Below are 23,669 nucleotides of genomic sequence, written 5' to 3'. Positions count from 1 at the left end.
AATAGATAACATTGACAGTACTAAGTGTTGCCAGTACCTTATTGTGAATTACTTTACATATGGAAAATAACTTGCAAGTAAAATTAGATATTGATTATGTGTTTTATTTAAATTTAACAGAAATACTATGTACGAGTAACATTAATTTGAAATAAATTAAATTATAATTATTATTTTTTTTTCAATAGCTTCGTTTGATTATGTACTCATATTACGTAGATAGTGCATAATATTATTATTTATCTTTCTGTCCAATGTGGTTATTTTAATACAATTTGGTAGTGGTTCATATGTAAATATCGACGTAACTTTTGCGTCTCGTCACTTTACTTGTGGAAGGAATACATTGTCTCTTTTTGTCAGTAAAGTAATCATGGCGGACCAAACACGATAAATAATAATTTACTTGTGATTTGTGATTCCATGAAGCTTGTTTATTTTTTTTTTTTTTTGTATAATTTGTACATTTACGGATTTAATTGATTGTTTTATAGCAATTGTATATTTTATGTTTGTTGTTGTCATTGTCATATATTTTCTTCTGTATATTTTTAGTTAATTTTTAATATATTTTACTTTTAATTGTTTATTAGTTATGGTGTGCGTTGAGTATATTTCCTAAATAAACATTACTTTCGTAATACACATTTAATTTAATCCCTTTTCCTGTTTTCTGCATCATATCATTGATATGCAGAACGAATAGTGTGTGGGAATAGTGTTTCCTATTATAGAAGAGAACGACGAGCCATTTAAGTCTGAGTATTTCGAAACGTTGGACATATTAATTGCTAAATTACAAAGGTTTTCGGACAACAATGATCTAATCAATTCGATGGCAATGCTCAATGAGTTAGATGTGGATAAAATGGTTCCACTTAAAAATTAGGTAAGTTTGGAAAAAAATACTAATCAACTAATTATTATAATTAATCATCTTCAATTTACAATTAACTAAAAAAAAACAAATCTTTAAAGATCACAGATCTGTAAGATATTATATAAGATATTACTATTATAATAACCCATATAATGAAAACTAATGATAAAATCTTAAATCATTATGAAATAATAAAAAACGAAAGAGATTCCTTGTACTATTTTAGTATTTGTTTAGCCCATAATAAATACATGCATGGCCCTCTAACGTATTTGCCAAAGGATTAACTTACATGAGGAGCTTTGAAAACTCTCCCCTTCTAGTGAAGCATTTAGTAAAGGAAATTCCCTCTAGATGTCTAGTGTTTTTCATGTTGTGTATACTTGAAAATAATAAAAAAAATGCATTTGTATGGAGAAATGTATAAAATTGTATGATGTAACTTGACAAATTTGACTTTATTTTAATTGTGTACTATCGAAAATAGAAAATGTTTCATTCATAACAAACCAAATTTCAATACATTTTCTTTTTAATTTGAACTTTTGTGTATATTTTAAGTGAAATATGAATAGTTTTCGTATCCCTTATAAAGTTATTGTAAGCGTAAACAACGTAGGTGAATGATTGTCCAACAATGAAGACTACATATATAACATCATGAGCATTCCATAGAAATTTACATGAGTTTATAAGTATTATACCTGTAATTTCACTTAGATGATATATACTCGTACAGAAAATTTTAAATGTAATCATAAAGTAATAAACTTGAATGTTTGACTAAATCTAAACTATAGTTTTCGTGTTATACTCGAACAAACTGACAAATAATATTTCTATACGTATAAAAAAATATATTTTGCATTTAAATGTATAAAAATATAGTTTTAAGCTTTAAAAATTTTCTTGGATGTGTTCTCAAGCTATAGACAAAACAAAATATTAATATTTTATCATGTACACACTTCTAATTTACAAATAAATTTTATGTGCATTCTACTCGAACTGGAAAAACTCTTTGTATCAACTTTTATATTGATCATTCGTTAACTTCAGTTATAAATAACTTACATCAATAAATATATTTTACAAACATTCATGAACATCGTTTATATTTATCATTATTATGGCATATTTCTTTAATTTCCTTTTAGCGACTTCAATTACGGTATGATGCAGTACTACATTTTTATTGCAATGTTAATATAATATTTTCGAAGTCTTTGAAGAAATAATTCCATTTGTAAAATTTGCAAAATTCTTATTAGTTTCGTCGCAATTCAAAAAAAACCTAAAACGCGCTATGGAAGTTTTCTACTCCGACTAGCATAAATACGAATGCGGCCACCCATCTGTTGGGAGGTCCGTTACATCGATGTAAGCCATCGCTTTGTCGCTGGATAAGATAACGTTTCCCATTGTAGGATCTGAACACCGAAGTTACCTTGACCTCCTTTTTGCTTTTATTTTTCGTGTTACCAGATCCTTGCCATATTATAAATTTGTAATTTCCAATTCTATTTTAAAGGAATTTGTTTCCCGTTTTTTATAAGATTTTAGTTTGTTTTTTATAAGAGTACACTAGCAACATAGCTTGCAGTCCACTTGATATAAATTGGTCACTGCCGCCCATAACCATCTGCTACCCTCAACTACATAAAAACAGGTCCTACCTGAACCACTCAGAAGCAGATTACAGATGACGAAGTCAGCCGGCATACTCTTTCACCGAAACAAAGGACTTCTATATACTATAAATAGCTGATGGTACGTTCCCGGTAGAATAATATTGACTTTATTATTATTATTATTATATGATATAGGAGTAACAGACGAGCATGCGTTCCACCTGATGGTAAGTGGCTACTGCCGCCCATGGACATCTGTGATGAACCCCAGATAGGGTTAGATATTCCTACCTGAGGTCGGCCACAGATGCGCCGCTACCACTGAGGACTAAGCTGGAACGCCTCGGAAAAGTATGTCTCCCTTACCACACCCTTCAAAACGCAACACAGCAGCGCTTAACACTGCTGTTATTAGGCAGAAATAGGTGTGGCGGTGGTGCCGCCGGAGTCGAACCACAAAGGGTTCTACCACCTTCGCTTTCAACCATTATTAGCTTCCAAATCATTTGATTACTAGCAGAACCCGCGGCTTCGCCCGCGTAAAAAAATATGATATGACATACAAATAACTTTAATCGTACATTTGTACCTTTAACAATTTCAACGATAAAGTAGCATTAATATTTAATTATTAAAAGCTTTTTTTTTCGTCACTGTGTACCTAAATTGGCCAAGCTTTCTACAGAAACATACACTAAAACTCTAATTAGTGGACTGTAATGAAACTTTCTTTAAAATATAAGTTTCATGTGGGATACAATAATTATTATTTACACTATTCCACAGGAACCGTCCATGTCATATGGGGCCTTACATACAATGGTTCTTTCCAAGGTCTCTGGCTGGGCGGTTAGAGCTCCCATTCTTGCCGCCCGCAACTCCAGAAGTCCCCCTTTAGTCTCGTACGACATGCAGGGGATACTGTAGCCCTGTTCTAACCCAAAATTGTAATTCAAGGTCTATGTGTCTACCACATCACCATCACTAATCCACGCATAACCACAACCATAGCCCACGGCAGGACAAAATGTTGGCACGCAGTGTATCCAAAGTAGGCCAATTTGAATAAACTTACACTTATATGAAATTTGCACCCGTCCACGTTGTCGTCTATTTGTCTGAATAGACTTTATTTGAAATTTCACGTTTCTAACTTCGAACCTAAAAGATTCCCGCATACATACATATAACACTTCTTTGACCTCCTTAGAAGAATTTCAAAAACATTCCTATGTACATATGCATCAATACACATACTTTATCAGCAAATTTCTGAAAGATAATATTCAACACCAGCGGTCGGCAACCCGACACCCACTGGTGGTGTGTGGCCCGCGACTTTCCCTTGTGACCCGCGGGTCTGCGCGTTACTAATAATTGGCCAAGTGCAAGTCAACCCCGCACCTGGAGGGTTTTTCAAAATTTTGGTTGTACTGAACCAAAATTTTCATTTTTTATAATTTCTAGTATTTAATATTGCAGCAGCCATTAAAGTACACACATTGTGAAAATTTTAACTGTCTACCTCCAACGGTTCAAAAGTTAGTTGGAAAAATATCGAATAGCAGTTTGTTGTATGGGTCCAACATATTTGTTTTCAACTATTTTTATTTTTAGTATTTGTTGTTATAGCGGCCCCGTCATGCACCCTCTGTAAGAATTTCAAATGTCTATCTATTACGGTTCCAGAGATAGAGCCCTGTGACACACGGACAGACGGACAGACAGCGAAGTCTTAGTAATAGGGTTCCGTTTTATCCTTTAGGTACGGAACCCTAAAAAACCACTGTTCTGCACTTCAGCACGCACAATACATTCCCATGTTAAAAATATATGTTACGACGGCCCGTGGAATTTCGCCCTACACTAAACCTCTCTGCACTCTGTTCTTTTTCCAGACACGCCAAATGAAGTAACTTCAATAACAGTTTTTAAAGAAACTTCCTTTACTTATAGTACTCTAATGGGGTTGATTGTTGAGTTGCTAAAAATGCTAAAACAGATGTGTAAACAGAAAGGCATAATGCATACACCCTTTTATAGATGCTTCATTGAGTCTAATGATAATGATGCTTCCAAATTAACCAATTATAAAATAAAGTTCCAGCCCCTATTTAACAACCTTAAGGGTTGATTTTCAAAAAATGGAAATATAAGTGATATAATATTTACAACCAGAAGGCAAAATACCAATTTTCATAGACTTTGCTTCAAAATCTGCGGACTTCTAAACGAAGTTTCTACCCTTATTATACCCTCTTAAGGGTAGATTTTCCATAAATGGTGTTAAAAAAGTTCAATCATTCCCAACCAGAAAGCCAATCACCATTTTTTACAGTCCTTGCTCCCAAATTAACGTTTTTTTAAAATAAATTTCGATCCCCTATTAAACGTCCTTAAGAGTTAATTTTTCAAAAACGGTGAAATAGGTATTCTATTATTTTCTGCTCTAAAATCTGCGAACTTCTAAACAAAGTTCCTACCCCTATTTAATCCTCTTAAGGGCAAATTTTCCATTAACGTTGTTAAAGAAGATCTATTATTTAGTACCAGAAAGCTAAATCCTATTTTTGAAGTCCTTGTTTCCAAATAAACGGATTTTAAAATAAAATTCCATCCCCTATTAAATAACCTTAAGGGTGTATTTTCCAAAAACTGTGAAATAGGTGTCCTATTATTTTCAATCAGAAAGCCAAATAACAATTTTCATAGACTTTGCTTAAAAACCGGCGGGCTTCTAAACGAAGTTTTTACCCCTATTTTACCCTCTTAAGGGTAGTTTTTCCATAAATGGTGTTAAAAAAGTTCTGTTATTTCCAACAGGAAAGCCAAATGCAAATTTTTATAGTCCTTGCTTCCGAATTAACGAAGTTTGAAATAAAATTGCAACCCCTAATTTAACGACCTTAAGGGATGATTTTCCGAAAAACAATGAAATAGGTGATGAATTATTTTCTATCGAAAACCCAAATACCGATTTTCGTACAGTTTACATTAAAACTGGACTTTCACACAAACTTACAACCCTTATGTAAACCAAATAAGGGTTGATTTTCCAAAAACGGTAGAGCTAAAGTTCAACTATATCTAACCAGTAAGGCAATGGCTAACTTTCATAGTGCTGGCTTTCAAACTGGCTAATTTTAAAATAAGCTTTCTACCCTTATTTTACCAACTTAAGGGTTGATTTTCCAAAAATGGTGAAATAGGTATTTAATTATTTTCCATCAAGAACCCAAATACCGATTTTCATAGAGTTTACATCAAAACTGGGGGAATTCCATACAAACTTACAACCCTTATTTAGCCCACATAGGGGTTGATTTTCCAAAAACGGTAGAACTAAAGTTCTATTATATCTATCCAGTAAAGCAATGACTAACTTTCATAGTGCTGGCTTTCAAAATGGGAAAATTTTAAAAAAGCTGTCAACCCCTATTTAACCACCTTTAGGGTTGATTTTCGAAAAACCCTTAGATTAGATTTTTAATAATTTAAATCAGAAAGCTAAATCCCAATTTTCATCCAGTTTGCTTTAAAACTGACGGACTTTCATACTAACTTTCAACCCCCATTTAACCCCCTTAACGGTAGAGTATCAAAAAATCCGTTCTTAGTGCGCATCTACATTATAAAATAAAACTATATTTCAAATTTCGTGATTGTAGCTTCAGTAGTTTAGTCAAAACCTTGATTAATACGTTTTGAACGTGAGTATCTTTTCGCTTTTATATATATAGATAACGAAAAAATAATGCAAGGTATTTATTTTGTGACTGTGATTGAACAATGTTGATGTCGTTGTGATTATTTGATGCAATGTTGCCCCCACCATAGAAAAATCAAACCACGTCATCATCATTATCACCATAATGAATTCTAGTATATCAGAAATCATCTTCTGTGGTATAAAAATACCTCAATCATTATTTATTTAAAATATTGCTGCAGTTTCCCTTAAAAAATGATAAGTTTTAATACTGGCAACTGGAATTACAGGATCCACAGTCCCCTTCCCCTGCACGTAGGGTGCAAGATACCAACCCCTCTTTGATTTTAGGCTGCGCACACTGAGTAATTGTATGTGGTATCCCGGTCGATCCCGGTTTTGTAGGAATCCGGTGTAATTATTTAAAGTATAAAGTCGTCATTTGATAGTACCATCGCTACGTTCAAGCAACATTGAACATAACAATTGATTCGTCGGAATGTAAATTAGTATTTTTGTCAACCAATTTAATAATAAATTATAGTTTAAAAAATAGAGGTGGAAAAACTAAAAACCACGCTAAAATCACACAAGGAAAATAGTTACTCCTGATTCCTGGCGTACCTGATGAGGAAAATGGGATAAAATTATTAAAATCGTGCATTGTCATCGGTTCTTGACAATTGTTCAAAATTTTAAATTAATCGGACTGTTCAAAGTGGGTCGTCAAGCTAATAAAAGCGTGGTAAAAAAATAATGTAAAGCAAAAAGTGTCCTGAGCGAAATAACTTACTTTTGATTAATATTATGCTACAATTGCATATGCAGTCTTTGATATGCTGTTTATAGTAATCTGGTTTAGTCTGTTTAAATTAACATTTTCACGTTTATTTATCGGTACGGTTTTACATAAACCGGAATGGGTAAGTCACGTTTGTGTCCAGCCTTACAAAGTAGGGTTGGCATTTGCCTATATTGCTATTATATTCACGTAGGTATTGTGCCAACCGTTATGTTCTGTCTTTATATTTTAAATTATTTTTATCGTGTAGACAAACTTGTACAAAATAATAAACACCTTATTCAGCTTAATTCTTCACCCTAATAAGTTTTACTTTAGCAATTTCATATTCATTCGTTTTATAAAATAAATTGATATTTTTTTTATTTTGTAAGGTTATTGCACATTATAATGGAACAATACAACCATAAGAAAAGTAACTATAATATTTAAAATACAGAAATCAAGATACGTACCTAAAATATATACTTTTTACTATTATTTTATTTATTTCTTGTTTACACTTTAAAAGAATATATATTTTTAAATCAAGATGTCGCATCTTGATTTAAAAATATATATTTTTTCAAATCAGGTGTCATGATTTTCCCAATTCTGAAACGCGCTATCAAGTTTTTTACATTGGCGGTATAAATACAACCTCCCTCGCTGTACTGGCGGAGGTCCGTCGCTTCGACGGAAGCCAGTCTCGCCCCGCTGGTCTAAGGGGGCGCACATTCAGATGCAGCGCTTGTTCGTTGAAGCCATAGATTAGTAAAGATTACTCACTCCTAACAAGAACATGTAACCAGTTTTGATAATTTAACTAGTTTTGCCACGTTTCCGTGCTAAAATGTCGCTAAAATATTTGAAATGATTATATATTTATTATGTAAATTACGCAGTATTAGTTATTTATTCGTAAATTTTCTGTAAAAATGTTTTTATTTGTCAAGAATTCAAAAAAAGAACTTACCAATAAGCCGTTTGTGTCTTCATTCAATTTCAAGGCGGCGAAGTATCTTTACTAATCTATGGTTAAAGCCCTAATCTCATGAAACCAGTTTCGTCTCAAGAGACGACCCGTACCTTAACCCCCAAACTTACATTGAAGCGGTCTTGACCTCTTTTGTCAGTATTAATAATTGTAATTTTATCTAACTTTTTGTTTTCATATTGTGATATTTTTTATTTTCTGGAAAACATTGAAAACTATGGCTTAGAAAAGAAAGTGTAATAATGAGCTCGGTCGGACCTCTGAAAATTTATCGTAAGTAAAAGGTTCTGTGAGTTCTGTCGTCTCATCTGTACACGCGGACTGCTGCATGGTGGTAGCAGAGTACGGTTCCCCCTCACTCTGCCCGGAGCTGTGGGGAACCCTTTTTATATTCAACTTTTTTTTTATTTTTAGTAGTGTTTTAGTGTTGTTATAGCAACCACTGTTATACTTTCATTGTAAAAAATCAAGTATGTATCTGTTGCGGTTCAAGAGATAGAGCCCTGTGTCAGACGGACAGACAGCGAAGTCTTAGTAATAGGCTTCCGTATTTACCGTTTGGGTGCGGAACCCTAAGAACATCCATACCCACAGCAATCAATTAAAATAACTTGTTCTAAAATCATTTGTTCTAAAATCATTTACATAATAACGTAGCTTTATTGAAGTTAAATAAAACAAAACGCAGCATTATAATTATACTACACAGGTACACAACACGCAAAGCGTATTTTGTAGATAGATTTTATAGTTGTTTTTTTCTGCTAACCGTAAAAAATGGCTTTTCATGAAGTTATAATCTTACAGTCGCAATCTACACATTTTTTGTATAATTCTTTTTTATTTTAGTCAAGGTTAACTTACAATAATACAACAGTGTAGTTAAAATTAAGGAAATCTTACTACTAATCTTATACATATACATATATCTTATACTAAGCCAAAATAGTTCTTATAATTAGTCACTTGGTCAATCATGGATTCGTTTTCAATTGAAATAAATATTTTTTTAAAGATTAAAAGATATCCCACGATTTTAACTAGTCGATGTCTTTGAAGCCGGTTTCCGTTTCTTTATGGCAATGTAGTACCCTGATTCTGGTTTCAACATTACGTCTATTTTCAATTCCAACTTTGTGTGATCGCCAAAAACCTCATAATGTCTCAAGAAGTGTGCTAGAGATGTCTTCATTGACATAAATGCGTACGATTTACCTGTGGAAGTTATTAGAAATGGCTAGGTTATTTATTTTGGAGGTCTTCTTGAAGTAAACTTTTATTATCTACTAGCTGACCCGGCAAACGTTGTGTTGCCATATAAATAAAAAAATGTAAAGGGTGACCAACCCTTATCACTTAGGGGTATGAAAAATAGATACAAGCCGATTCACAGACCTACTGAATACGCATATAAAATTTAGTTAAAATCGGTGAAGCCGTTTCGAAGGAGTACGGTAACTAACATTGTGACACGAGAATTTTATATATAAGATTATAGATGTAGCAAACGAGCATGCATTCCACCCGGTAAGCTGTTGTCGCCCATGAACAGCTGTAATCAACCCGATATAAGTAACCAGAGTCCTAACACAGCTCGGCCATCCGTTGGTACCTACCCCTGATGACTTAGTCGAAAAGGCTCGGAAAAGTATATCTTCTTTACCTCCAGCAACCATTGCTTGCTTGACATTGCTGTTATTAAGAAATTCTAGTCACCAAATGAAACAATTGTTCAAATGTTATAAAAAACAAGTAGTCATCTCCCGGTACTTGACTTAAAAATACACCACTTTTGTACGAGGATACAAATTTTCATAAAGGTGAATCTAAACTTGATATGACATGTTTATTTCAAATCCTTTTTAATAATATAAGTCTTAAGTAGCAGACAAGCTTGCAGTCTGTGATCTATTTCATGGATATGTTAAATCAACCATAAATAGGATTGGTGACCCATTTAGGAATTATCTAAGTGTTGCACTTGCTTGGAGAATATAAGAATGAAGAAAAGATATTTTGACAGGTGGTTCAACCCTTTTTGGTTTGACTCCGGCGGCACCACCGCCACACCTATTTCTACCTCATAACAGCAGTGTCAAGCGCTGCTGTGTCCTGGTTTAAAGGATGTGGTAATGGAGACATACTTTTCCGAGGCGTTCCAGCTTAGTACTCAGGGGTAGCGGCGCATCTGTAGCCGACCTCAGGAAGGAATATCTCATCCTACCTGGGGTCGATTACAGATGTGCATGGGTGGCAGTAGCCACTTACCATCAGGTGGACTGCATACTAGTCTGCTACTCCCATATTATATAAAAAAAAATATATATAGAAACTGGTTTTTAACTTATGTAAAACAGTTAAATAAAAAGGGGATTGAACACACCAATACAAATTCGTCTCCCCATGCTGAATCCAGCGAAAGCCGTCGGGCATTCTGGCAATGTTGCCGGGTTCATCCATCTCTCCGGCTTAAATTCCTCAGCATCAGGTCCCCACATGGGATGGCGATGGATCCCATACACAAACATAAAACAAGTCCTCCCTGCTGATAATGTGCAATTTCCTGGAAAATTTAAAAAAACTTGAACGTTGACAATTTTATTATTGTCGATTTTTATAAGTCAAAAACTTTTGAGAAAAACCGTCCTTGATGGTAAAACATTATTCAAATGAATGGACAAGAGTGTAGTGAAGCGTAGGGTCTAGGCCATCAGGGCGTTGTCCCTGTACGGGACCAGAATAGGGCTACGGTATCCCCTGCCAGTAAGAGGCGACTAAAACGGGGCTTCCGGGGTCGCGGGTGGCAAGAGTGGGAGCTCGAAACGCCCGGCCAGCGACTCCAGGTCGTAGGCACCAGACGGTGTGGTGAGCGTCAAGTTCACCTGAGCGGAGCCCAACAGGGCAACGCGCAACAAGGCCTTTAGGGCGTAGTTTAATTTTCTGCCCACAGGAATATATCGCAGAGAAGCCTACCCTTTTTTATTTCTTGTATAATTTTGGCATCCCTTTGGCATGTGTCACTATAGATGACTAAAAGAAACTCTAGGCCTGGCCACTCGGAGCGCGTATTCTAGCGCCGCGCTAGGGCGTTAGCGCTAGTAGTAAATCCTGACGCCGCTGAGTTGTATTGTACTGAGTTACTAGTAAGCGGTCACACAGAGGGCGTACGCGTCCGCGCGTACTCGCACGCGCTCGTAATTTTTCCCATACAATGACGCTTGTAAAAATACCGTTGCTAAAATACGCGTTTTGTTTGGCCAGGCCTTTATTTCTTGTCTAATAGTGTAGATTGCAGAATTACTTTGCTTAGGTGACGTTTGTTGAATCAATCAGGAGTTTAGTTTTGAATCTCTGGCTTATCTTAACACAGCGTCATAAAATATTATATCGGTTCCTATATAATCTATTATTAGTATTACTTTTATATATAAGTACTAACTTAATTTAACATTCCTGTCAAGATATCTCGCTGTGACGGGAACAATTGGGTATATCCTCATCGATTCTTTTAACACAGCCTCCATGTAAATCAATTGAGATAAATCTGTCTTCGTTGCGTCTCTATCTTCATCGCCAAACACTTGATGCAATCTGAAATAACAAACATTTTTGTTACAAACAATTATAAAAAGCCTTGATTGATTTAAGTAACTCTTTCAAATTTATAAACAAATTATGTAAAACAGGAAACAGAAAAAAATATAATAGGAGTAGAAGTAGCAGAAGTAAGGAAAGAACTGTTAGTAAAAAATCGGTTGTCTGTAAAGTCGGTTTACTGACGATAGTTGAACGTGACAACGTCATAAGAAAATACTGATGGAATGGTTGCATTTTTCAAAAGAAAATTTTAATTTTATTTGATTGATAGATATTTTGTATGGATATAGAGAAGGAGGTAGAGGCCGATTGTGCCTCTTTGTCGCTTGCACTTAAAGCCTTGAATGGAACGCCTCAGAGCGAGGTAACGCCGCATGAGTCATGTTTTTGGTGCGTGCAGCCGGCTGCATCGAATTAGAAGACGTTGTCACGTCAAAAATACAGAAAGAAATTTAACAGAAGAAGAAGATTTTACAAAATGAATCACAAGTGCGTTGTACTCTTGAAGGTTAAACGCATTGAAAAAGTAAAGCGACCCAATTCTGTGGAAATAAATAATGAACGACACGTCGTGATTTTGGTCCATAATTATGACAAGATCTAATTGCAGCATTTCACTGCTTTAGTTGCCAATTTCTTTAAAAATAACTACTATAGTTTAAGAAAAATTGTTTTCTGGCAAGCAAAATAAAAATAGTGTAAATCGTCCTCATTGAATAAGTCTAAGTAATCAAACAATATGATTAACCAGTAATCTTCCAGTAACCTTCTTAAGAAATTGAGAATCTTGAATTAGTATCTGCAGATACCAGAAATACACAAATCAAATCAAAAATATTTTATTCATAATAGATTGTAAATATAACTTTTTTTGCACGTCAATACATCTAACGTCACTTCACGAGTAGAAATGAAGCGGCAAAAGAAACTCCATTACATACCTCTTAAAAAAATGTTATCTACAATGATAAACATAATGGAACATATGGAGCTGGAGCTACTTCAGACCACATCGTTTTATAAGTCAAATAATCTCTTAGTTTATAGTACGCTTTTTACATAGCGTTATATAATTTACTACTTATAGTAATAAGTAAAGTCTTAACTTTACTTATTTATCTTTAGGAAAAAGAAACTACTTTGATTGCACTTACTCTTCCAAAATCTTTTCTTGGACTTCTGGGTAGGATCCGATCAGCAGCAAAGTGTACATCAGTACGCTAGCAGAAGTATCGTGCCCACCGACGATCATGGTATCCACTTGCTCCCTTATCTCCCGATCGTTGAATGCACCCTTTTCGATCGACAACTCCAGTAGAAGGTCCAAGAAGGCTTTAAATTTCGTGCCTGGAAATTCACCGCAAATTTATACGATTACGCTTTCCACACTCACAGCCCCACACTTCCCCATATTTGGACTTCGCATGGAGTCCCCATGTTATGGGTGCCATGGACATACACAAAAACTTCATTTGTCAGATTCATTCAGATATTTGTCTGGCCGGTGACCGAACCCGGGATCCTCTGCGTGTCAGAGCGGTATGGTGACCTCTCCATAAATAAAATAAAAGTATTATAAGGCTTTGTTTACTTATGTTTCTATTTTTATCAAGTCAGTTTTCCGTACGGGGTAGACTTGGTAAAAGCTGACGATTAAGAAAGGACTATATCGCAAAAACTTTAAAACACGCTTTGATTTTTACCATGAAATCATTTTAAATATTTGAAAATCAAAAGCAAAGTGGTATTTTATTCTAAACAAAGCCATAGTGTGGCATTTTCTGAATTGAAATATTGAAACACAGCAATAAATATGTATATTCAGCAAAAAATAAAGTAAACCTTACCAGATGTTTTCTCAAGATTACCATTTCGCTTGTTACTGAGATATTCCTCTTTTCTCTTTTGAAGAACCTAAAAAAACACTCGATATGAATTCATAATTTATGATGCTTGTACATGTACAGTCAGCTTCAATAGTAGATGAACGGACAAAGGTTCAATAATACCAATAAACTAAGGTTTCATTAGTAGCTAAATACAACTAGTACCATAATTAGATGAACGTCGTAAAGTTTCAAAAGTATATGAACACTACAGTGCCAAAAGTAGTTGAACAATGACATATCATATTAGTGAAGTTAGCCGTTTTGTACATAGGTACGGTGTTCCAGCTACTTTTGACGCATTTGAGTTCATCTAATTTTGACGCTTTAAGATGTTCATCGAATTGTAATGCTAGGGGTGTTTTGTTTAGCTACTTATGAGCGCTTGAGTGCGTATTTTTGGAACCTTAATATGTTCATCTACTTTTGGAGTTGACTTGACAAAAACTTTACAACTCCCAAAACAAAGTAGTTTACGCCATTTGTCATTACCGTGTTAGACATGTTATGTAGAATCTTCAAGCATTTATCCTGCTTCTTCCTCAAGCTGCTCCAGCTGTAGATGAAGTGGTTGTGGATCCAGAACTTCTGGAATCTTTCCACGAAGACGTTAAATATCGTCTCGGTCGCTTGAACGTACGAGCTATTCAATACACTGTTTTCGTTGAAGTCGATTCCGAGGGCCGTTACTAAAATTATTTCAGCCATGATAATAGGTATACTTGATATTTTTTTATTTACAATAAATAAATAATATACGACATATTATTTATGATAAACAGAATAAGAAACAATTAAGAAGAGATAATTTCCAAGTGCAATTGTTAGAAATATATTCAATTTTTTTTTTGTTATTTTCATGATATGCTATTTTTATAGTAATAGCACGTATACTAGCTAGTTCGATTGTATCAGTTAGCATAATAAAGAAAAAGAAAAAGAACACTCTTGACGTCGGAATTGTATTCTGCGCGGGAATTAAAATGTTCTAAATTGGTTCAAGAAATAGTTTTAGTTTATTACAATTCATTTCGAGAAAAATCTGCGTACCCAATTCAACGTCAGATCTCGAAAATCAAAAACAGAAGTAGGTACTTGTAGAATGTAATCATCATATCTACACTAATATTATAAAGAGGAAAACTTTGTTTGGTTGTAATGAATAGGCTCAAAAACTACTGGACCGATTTTAAAAATTCTTTCACCATTCGAAAGCTACATTGTCTACGAGTAACATAGGCTATATTTTATATGAAATATATTTGATAAATAGATTTTGAGGCGGTACAAAGTTTGCCGGGTCATTAATATACTTACAACAAATAGTTTCTAAGGCATTATGTCTTGTATATATCCAATGGTCAAAGGGACCCTTGTCGACCTCATTTTCCACGTCCCTCACCAGCCTCCTGGACTGACTGTTGAAGACACCCAGAAACCCGTCAAGTACTACCTGACTGAACGCTGGGTTGAGGAGTTTTCTATGATGCTTCCATACTGATACTGTAATTAAAAGTATTATTTATTTTTTAGGGTTCCGTGGGTACGGAAACCTCAGTACTTTGGGTAAAGGGTAAAAACGGAACCCTATTACTAAGGCTCCGACGTCTGTCCGTCGTCCGTCTGTCACAGGGCTCTATCTCATGAACCGTAATAGATAGACACTTTATTTTTTTACAGATTATGTATAATAGAAGACTCACAAGATCTATTTTTCAGGTTTTTCGCTTTATCTAATGTTCCGCTTTTAACAATTTTCAAAAGCTTTAAAATAAAAAAAACCTCACCTTTTCCCGTTACCAGTCCTTCACCAAGCCATGGTTTGGCGAACTCATAAAATCCATCTTTTTCTAAACAAAGATTGGATACTGTTAAGCAATCATCGGGATCAGTTACCACTGCAACAATCATACAAATATCTTAAAAACCCATATACATATACTATGTACTTATGTATTTATATAAGAAGTTTTATATTTAGTGGTTTATCAATAAAATATTTTTATGCATTCCAAAAAAAACATAACTCAGGAAGCGTCCAATAGACGAAGTTAAAAACTACAAATAATTTGTGTGTTACTTCAATCATTTTTTATAATATAGGAGTAGCTCTCGAGCATGCAGTCCACCTGATGGCAAGTATCTACTAACCATGGACATCTGTAATCAACCCCAGATAGGATTGAATATTCCTCCTAAGGTCGGTCACAGTTGCCCCGCTACCCCTGAGGACTAAACTGGAACGCCTAGGAAAAGTATTTCTCCACTACCATACCCTTCAAACCAGAACACAGCAGCGCTTAACACTGCTGTTATGGGGCAGAAATAGGTGTGGCGGTGGTGACTATCTTTTTGTTCTACCTTCAATTTTTGTTTCGATAAATTCCAACTATGTTCAGACATAATATATTGTTACCATATATAGTTCGCGGTCCGATTCGTGCCGATATCACGCCACCCACTTCAAGACTATTGTACGACATTTCTTTCACGGATTTCCATAGTTCTGCAAAGAGAATCAAAAATGTTACTGCATCCTTTTTATAATACTATTTGACTATTCCTTCAATTATTATAAGCCATACACGCTACGGTCTACCAGAGAGTTTATCTGCGCAGATTTGCCTTGGGGAAACCTCCATAAGGTACCCGGTGCAGTGGGAGAGACACAGGGTTATGTGGGATTTTTACCGCACTAAAACCCCCCCGGTGGCCGTCCTCGGCGCTGCGTAGAGGACTCCGGGATATCCAAAGGAACGCAACCGGAGTCCACTCGGCGCATTACCCCGTCGGGCTCCGCCCAGGTGAGCTTAGGACTCACCACACCATCTGGTGTTCACGACGGTATGCGACCACACATACCGCCGTCCATCCCGGGGTTGCTGGCCGGGTGGTTCGAGCTCCCACTCTTGCCGTCCGTAACCCCGGAAGCCCCCTTTTAGTCGCCTCTTATGACAGGCAGGGGATACCGTAGCCCTATTCTGGTCCCGGAACTACAGGGACGCGTAGGTTTGCCTGTACACTGTACAGGTCAACCGCACGTCAGTAGCATGTGTGGGGACGTTCCGGTGTACCGTACCATGTTCAGTTCTGTAGCAATAGCATGGATTGAAACATCATAACCATCCCCATCCAACTCTTGACCACATCCGTCGTTATTTAATTAACGACACTAATATGGGATAGGCATATGCTTGCACGCATGAGCTTCTCAGAAACAGATCACATACTTAAATTAATTTATTTGCCTGACCTTGTATTAAACCCCCCCAAACGGTACCTTTTGAAGGTTTCACCCTCGTAAACAAAAAAAAAGAGTATTAAACCCACAACCCTCTAAATAATAACCGGTATCTAACAAGAATTGCCAGTGATAGCCTAGTGGTTAAGAAACTCGGCCTCTCAATCGAGGGGTCCGAGGTTCAAATCCCAGGCTCGCACCTTTGATTTTTAAAGTTATGTGCGTATTAGAAATTAATTATCACTTGCTAAACGGTGAAGGAAAAACATCGTGAGGAAACCTGCATATCTGAGAGATGCATAAAAAAATCACAAAGGTATATGAAGTCTACCAATACGCACTTGGCCAGCGCGGTGGACTATGGCCTCCATCCTATCCTTCTCATTCTGAGAGGAGATCCGTGCCCAACAGTGGGACAGTAATGGGTTGATGATGAACAAGAATCAAATGCAAATTGAAAAAAAAATCGCTTCCTTACTTAATTTCCTTTTTTATTTAAGTCTAAAAACACCTCCTTAAAAAGTTTTTCGGAATAATTATTTGTTCAATTTTGTTCTCTTTTTTGTTTGCCCTTGTTATAAAGGGTGTCACGTAAGCACTACGACAAACTTGGAGAGAACGTAGGTTGACCTCTCAGAGAAAACAAAATAATTAATTAAAAAAACAACTATTAAAATACCTCCAAGTAGAGTATGAAATATATAAAAATATTACTTACGGACACTATCCCCAGTTATTAAATGCGAATGTCCAATCAAAGGTAGACCCCCCGGAAAGGCTGGGGGTTCATGGGGGTTCCTTCTTAGACGCAGCCACACCCACAAACCACATATAACACAGAATAACACCAAGGATAACATTGTAATGTCACTCCACAATGTTATTTGGTCACTCGGATCTCGCACCTGATGATAAAGTCATGACACGAATTAAAGAATTTCACTTTGATTTTGATTTTATTGCAACCCGAATTGGGTTTCATTGTATTTCGATTTAGGTCACTGCTCTCTTTGTTCGCGATAAATTCGCACCTCAATTTAAAAAATCGCACATTGAAAACGAAGTTATTGCTACAGAATGATATTTTGGTCAATTTAGGGTTATTCATAATTATTCATAATCTTTTTTATTTTCATTTTAATATATTCAATTAATTTAAATCCAACAACTGCCACACTATATTTCTGAAAGTTAATAAAAAATATATTTAAAAACGATATAGAAATTACTTTAAATTAAAATATTATTTAAATTTATGAAGCATAAAAATAACTAATTATATGATTAATAAACAATAAATCAATTCTATAATTTTAAAACTTTAAAATAAAAAATACTTATTGCCTACATTAGCAAATGACACTTTTCCACTATTTTCAAGATAGTTAAAATCAATAATTAAAACTTTAATAGTTATAACTTTAATTAAACTAATTACCTATATTAGCAGATACCACTTTTTACTCTCGTTAAGATTTTCAAAATAACATCCGATTTGAACTAAGGGCTCTGCAGCCTTCAGGATCAAACTGAACAGGTATTCACTGTGTGGTGCGATACCTTTATATTAACACAGCCTTACGAAAGTCTTGTAAAATCATAACGTAACACTTCCTGTGTTGATCGTATTTGTAACGTTTCAATAACGATATATTTGATAAAATATTATTTCTATAATAGCAGAATACTAAGTATATACTAATTATAATTCAATTTCTCAATTGAACGCCATACGTTACCTGTTTTTGAGCTCAGAACTGCTATTTCGTGAGAATATAATCTGTTGTTTTCTAAAATAAAAATAAAAAATCTGGTAAAAAAATATTTAAAAAATAAGCCACAATGAATGTATAGAAAGTAGATCAATTTGTACGTGGGATAAGTAGTTATGCCCTAAAAATAAAACGGTGAATTGAAAAGGTCCTTTCTGGGCTATTATGGGCTATTATTTTTAGGGTTTTATGTTTTGACAAAATATAAAAAAGTATTTAAATAGCACATAATAACGATTTAGTCATTTTTATTTATGTCAGTATAGTCCGAATTTATCAAAAAATACTTACCTTAAAATTCACCAACTATTATAATAGAGAAACGCAACGAAATATTGTCTAACGGCGTCTAATAACAGAAATATATTGAGCGTTGCTGAAAATTGATTAATCAAACGGATACGATGCCGAAATTGATTTACGTTTTACGAAACGAAATAATGCAGGAACACGCAACGAAATGCTGGCAGCGTGAATGTGTGAATGCGAATACTTTATTACAATAATAATTAATTGATTAGTATACCTACACCTTTGTGTACTTTTTCGAAAATAAATAAAAAACTAAAGTTGATTTCCAATTTTTATTACGTCTTCACTATTTAACATGGTGAGTAAAGTCAGCTCCAAAAGTAGATGAACAGATTGAAATTTTCCAAAATACCTACACACCCAAACGTATGTTCAGCTACTTATAAAAGTGTCCGGCTACATGTTTGGGTGTATACAAATAGAACCATAATTAAATGAACATCGTAAAGTTTCTATTAATGTAGATGAACAAGACAGTGTCAAAAGTAGCTAAACAGTTGACATATCATATTAGCGACGTCAGTTATTTTGCACATACGATGTTCAACAACTTATGCCGCATTAGTATTCATCTAATTTTGACGCTTTACTATGTTAATCTAATTATGATGTTAGGGGTGTTCAGCTATTTATGAACGCTTAGGTATATAGCTATTTTTGAAACCTTATTTATCTGTTCACCTACTTTCGAAGCTGACTGAACATATTTATTTAAATGTCGCTTACAGTTCAGGAAGTGACTTTCTTATTTAAAAATTGAAATATAATATAGTATTTGAAGGGTTCTTACCTCTCGCCAATTATAAGTTGCCATAGACTTCTTTACGTTCAAATAATTACATTTTTATGTAATTTATTACAAAATGTGTGTCAAATCAACATTAATAGTACAGTAATATAAAAAAAAATTAACAAAAAATACAACCGACTTCTATGTCACTACAAAGTAAAAAATAATTGAAATAAATGTTGGTTTAGTACATATTTCTGAAGTCGGCGCTCAATATATTTCGTTGGATAACGATGTAAACAGCTTGTCTAATATGAGCGCAACAATAAAAAACACAATAAAAAAACTCTACACAATAAAAAAAAATATTAAAATCGGTCCACTAACGGCGGAGTAATTGGTGTACATACATAAAAAAAAAAGATACCGGCCGAATTGATAACCACCTCCTATTTGAAGTCGGTCAAAAAATACTTTAATCCAATACAAAACTTCAAATATTTTTCTCATTATATTTAATTTTCGGTGATTTTGAAAGCGATTTATCTGTTTGAATATAAATATACTGCAGACTTAAAGCTGCAGCATGCATCTGCGCTAGGACGACTTCGGCCATCTTGAGATGCGCGCGTTGCTCCTTAAACACTCTCACATACTTTATCATTGTTGCTACGCAACAAGGTATACCGCATTCGATCCTAAATCTATAAGATACCATTAAGAAGAAGCTTGTATATAGAGAATTCGTGCCACCCACAGACCTTTTAGATATAGGTCTGTGGTGCCACCACTACATTATCCTAAAGCCTTAAAGACACCTTCAAATATTACATATAGAAATGAAACACAAGATAATTTACAATTTTTATTGCTTACTTCACAATTTAAGTTACATCATAGTTTTTAATTAAACAGCGATAACAAAGTAAATAACTTGTCGTGTGTAAAAAAATACACTCGTAAAATGTATTCAATACTTATCATATTCTCAAATTGACAAGTTGCCAATTTTTTATCTTTTATAAAACTTAATAGTTACAAATTTTCAAATTTGTCACAAAACTTACGAATCCAATAAATAATACAAAAATATTTCTGTTAAATCACAATGAAGGAGTACTAATAATTTTGAAAACTTAATTATTGGATAATTTTGAAGAGGGTAGAGGGTAGATGAAGAATGAGGGTAGATGGGTAGATACCCTCTTCGTTACTGACAATTTTCGTTTCCATAGAAATGGATCGTTTCGCTATATATACTGCAGGGCTAGCGCTGCAGCGTGCGCTAGGACCGCTTCGGCCGCCTGCCGCGTCTCGAGGTGAGCGCGCGCCGCTTCGAACCACGAGGCGGCCGCCGCGCGCGACGCTCCTTGCAACGAGCTGACGTACCGTATCGCCGCCGCTACGTTGCCGCGCTCCATCCAATAACTTTAGAGCCATACAAAAAAATTGAACAAATAATAAATATAGTTCAAAAAACTAAAAAAACACGCTTTTATAATAAAATCAACTAAAAAGCTTTCGGTATTCTATTTTATTATTTCATACATACAGGGTAAGATAAGGATGTATGTTGATCAATTTCTACTGAAAAACGGAGTTACTCACTGACAAACATACAAGTGAAGCTAATATAAAGCGCGTAAAAATATAACCAACTTCTATGTCACTACAAAGTAAAATATAATTCAAATAAAATATGTTGGTTTAGTACATATTTCTGAAGTCGGTGCTCATATTGAATATTGATATACGAGCGCGTTAGTCGCCCCTACGATTTTTGAAAGTTCCCCTCAATTTCTCTGGTCTGCCAATATCAGACCCTGATTTCCTTATAATAAGGCCCCCTTTGAAATATATTTTTTCCTACAAAAAAAAACATCTAAATCGGTTCATAAACGACGTATTTATCCGCGAACAAACATAAATTCGAATTGAGATACCTCCTCCTTTTTTGATATCGGTTAAAAATAATGCTTTCTACACTCACAACCCAACAGTACATTTTTTTTCGTAACGTGGATGCCATGGAAACACAGAAAGACAAATATACAAACAGCCAAATCCAGAACATAGATGGTAAGTAGCTACTACCGCATATGGACATCTGAAATCAACCCCAGACAAAATAACAGTCCTACCTGAGTTCGGTTACAAAGGCTTTGCTCTTAGGACTAAATTCGGAACGCCTGGTAAGTATGTCTGTCTTACCTTACTCATTACAAATTCATATTTTATTTTTATATTCCTAGTCTCCGGAGTTGAACCATAAAGGGTTCTGACACCTTTAGATAAATTACGACGTTTTCACAGTCATTTATTGACTTTTCGAATTTTCTAATATTCTCAAAAGTGTACAAGTATTTCAACAATCATGAAATCTTTATCCAACCTTTCGAGAATGAAAAGAGCTGGCCAACATCCTGTAAAGTGTGTAAAGAGATCTGTCCATATTCTGCAGTTAGAATGAAATAGAGTAATCCTAATGAATATTTTAATATACTCAGCTACCTTGGTGGTACCTTGGTTCTCTTACCTGGCTCTTTGCAATAAATCGAATGTATCTAAATCCTTAAAGGGCGGATCCATTGGCGGCTTATCAATTTCAATTTGAGGGATAGTTGATAGCTGAAACAAACATATTTTATGGACATATTCAAATGGTTATAGAAATTTCTTTGGGTGGTCAACTGTTCATGATCATACTCTCTTCTCTCTTCTAGTCGTTTTCCTGACTTCTGAGGGTCGTGACCGCCATGATTCTCATTAAACACAGTCCTTCGGATGATATTGCACCACTTATTGTGATTCTCGGCTATTGCAAAAGCATTATGAAATGTGGTGTGGAGTGATGTCCGAACTTAGGCAGAGCAACGAATCAGACTTTGTCCCCGAGGTCTTTTTCCTTCGATCTTACCGGTAACCAGTTTCTCGAGGTTATCACCGGCTATATGATGCATGATCACACATACCCCCTATTATTCCATCCAATATTAATTCAATCCAGAATGTAGATATGTAGCAAAATTCTCGCACTCTTAGGACAGAATTCAGCTACGGTTTCCTCTGCCTATCACAAGAAGCGATTAAAATAGAGCTGAGATTAGATTTCTACCTAGTATCAGCCACAAATGCGCCGCTATTCCTGATGACTAAGCTACAATACCTCGGAAAAGTATGTCTCCCGTACCACACCCTTCAAACCAGAACACAGCAGCGTTTAACACTGCGTTTACTATACAGAAATAGGTATGGCGGTGGTGCCACTGGAGGCGAATCACAGAGGATTCTACCACCTTCAAACGTACTGGGCTATAATATTTTACTAACCGTTCTCAAAACCATACCTTCATGAACAAAAATTTAGACTGAAGCCAGGATAACATGTAGACCGGCAGTGGCGCGCCATCTTGCTCCACTAGCGCCACCTTGAGCGCCACTTTCTCCATCTTAAATAAACTTATTTTTCAAATTCCATAAATTAGTTAATTGTAGGTACTGAACGTGATTTGAATTTTTATTTTTTATTACAAGTTTTTATATCACTTGCCATATTAGTTTATAAGTGAGGGGGTGAGGGGTATTGCAACTAATTTTTAAACCAGATAACCCCTACCGATTGAGATGAAATTTTGTATACGTTTGGTTTGGATGACTATACACCATTAGCATTATTTGAAGGTGGTAGAACCCTTTGTGGTTCGACTCCAACGGTACCACCGCTACACCTATTTCTACCTAATAACAGCAGTGTTAGGCACTGCTGTGTTCCGGCTTGAAGGGTGTGACAGACTTTTCCGAGGGCTTCCAGCTTAGTCCTCAGGGGTACCGGCGCATCTCTGGCTGACCTCCGGTAGGAATATCTAATCCTATCTGGGGTTGACAGATGTCCATGGGCGGCAGTAGCCACTTACCATCAGGTGGACTGCATGCTCGTCTGCTACACCTATATTATAAAAAAACGCTTAGTGACGTCATTCCCAATATGGCGGACACCCTGAGATGGCGGACCAATTATTTTTTATGCACTCCGATGATATAGGTATGTAATGCAATAATATAATTAGTGAAATACGAATGAAGAATATCTTTATTTTTTTAATATACAATTATTTACCTAACTGAAAACAACA

The 23,669-nt window shown here is 35.2% G+C and overlaps 2 protein-coding genes across 2 annotated transcripts in view; both read right to left on the bottom strand.

Annotated features, from left to right (window-relative positions):
• Nucleotides 1–8,716: 8,716 nt before the first annotated feature.
• On the bottom strand, nucleotides 8,717–19,103 carry LOC140744650 (cytochrome P450 4C1-like). Its single transcript, XM_073076269.1, has 11 exons — nucleotides 19,086–19,103; nucleotides 17,441–17,627; nucleotides 15,898–15,987; nucleotides 15,269–15,379; nucleotides 14,799–14,984; nucleotides 13,974–14,170; nucleotides 13,443–13,509; nucleotides 12,750–12,942; nucleotides 11,438–11,589; nucleotides 10,382–10,561; nucleotides 8,717–9,213 (listed from the first exon to the last, which is right to left on the bottom strand). Exons 1-11 carry the CDS (start codon nucleotides 19,101–19,103, stop codon nucleotides 9,035–9,037), a joined length of 1,560 nt encoding a protein of 519 aa, XP_072932370.1. The 3' UTR covers nucleotides 8,717–9,034.
• Nucleotides 19,104–20,388: 1,285 nt separating this feature from the next.
• LOC140744639 (uncharacterized) overlaps nucleotides 20,389–23,669 on the bottom strand; it is a 43,230-nt gene continuing 39,949 nt past the window's right edge. Inside the window, exons 35-37 of the mRNA XM_073076261.1 lie at nucleotides 22,884–22,985; nucleotides 22,073–22,164; nucleotides 20,389–20,964 (exon numbers count right to left, since the gene is read on the bottom strand). Of these exons, the coding sequence (XP_072932362.1) occupies nucleotides 20,787–20,964; nucleotides 22,073–22,164; nucleotides 22,884–22,985 (372 nt within the window). The 3' untranslated portion in view covers nucleotides 20,389–20,786. The remainder of the gene's footprint in view (nucleotides 20,965–22,072; nucleotides 22,165–22,883; nucleotides 22,986–23,669) is intronic.

This window comes from Epargyreus clarus, unplaced genomic scaffold (assembly GCF_041222505.1).
Source record: "Epargyreus clarus isolate Ecla_fem2 unplaced genomic scaffold, WU_Ecla_fem_2.2 ptg000002l, whole genome shotgun sequence".
In the NCBI taxonomy this organism is placed as follows: Eukaryota; Metazoa; Arthropoda; class Insecta; order Lepidoptera; family Hesperiidae; genus Epargyreus; species Epargyreus clarus.
This window is presented reverse-complemented; position numbering and strand designations above follow the sequence as displayed.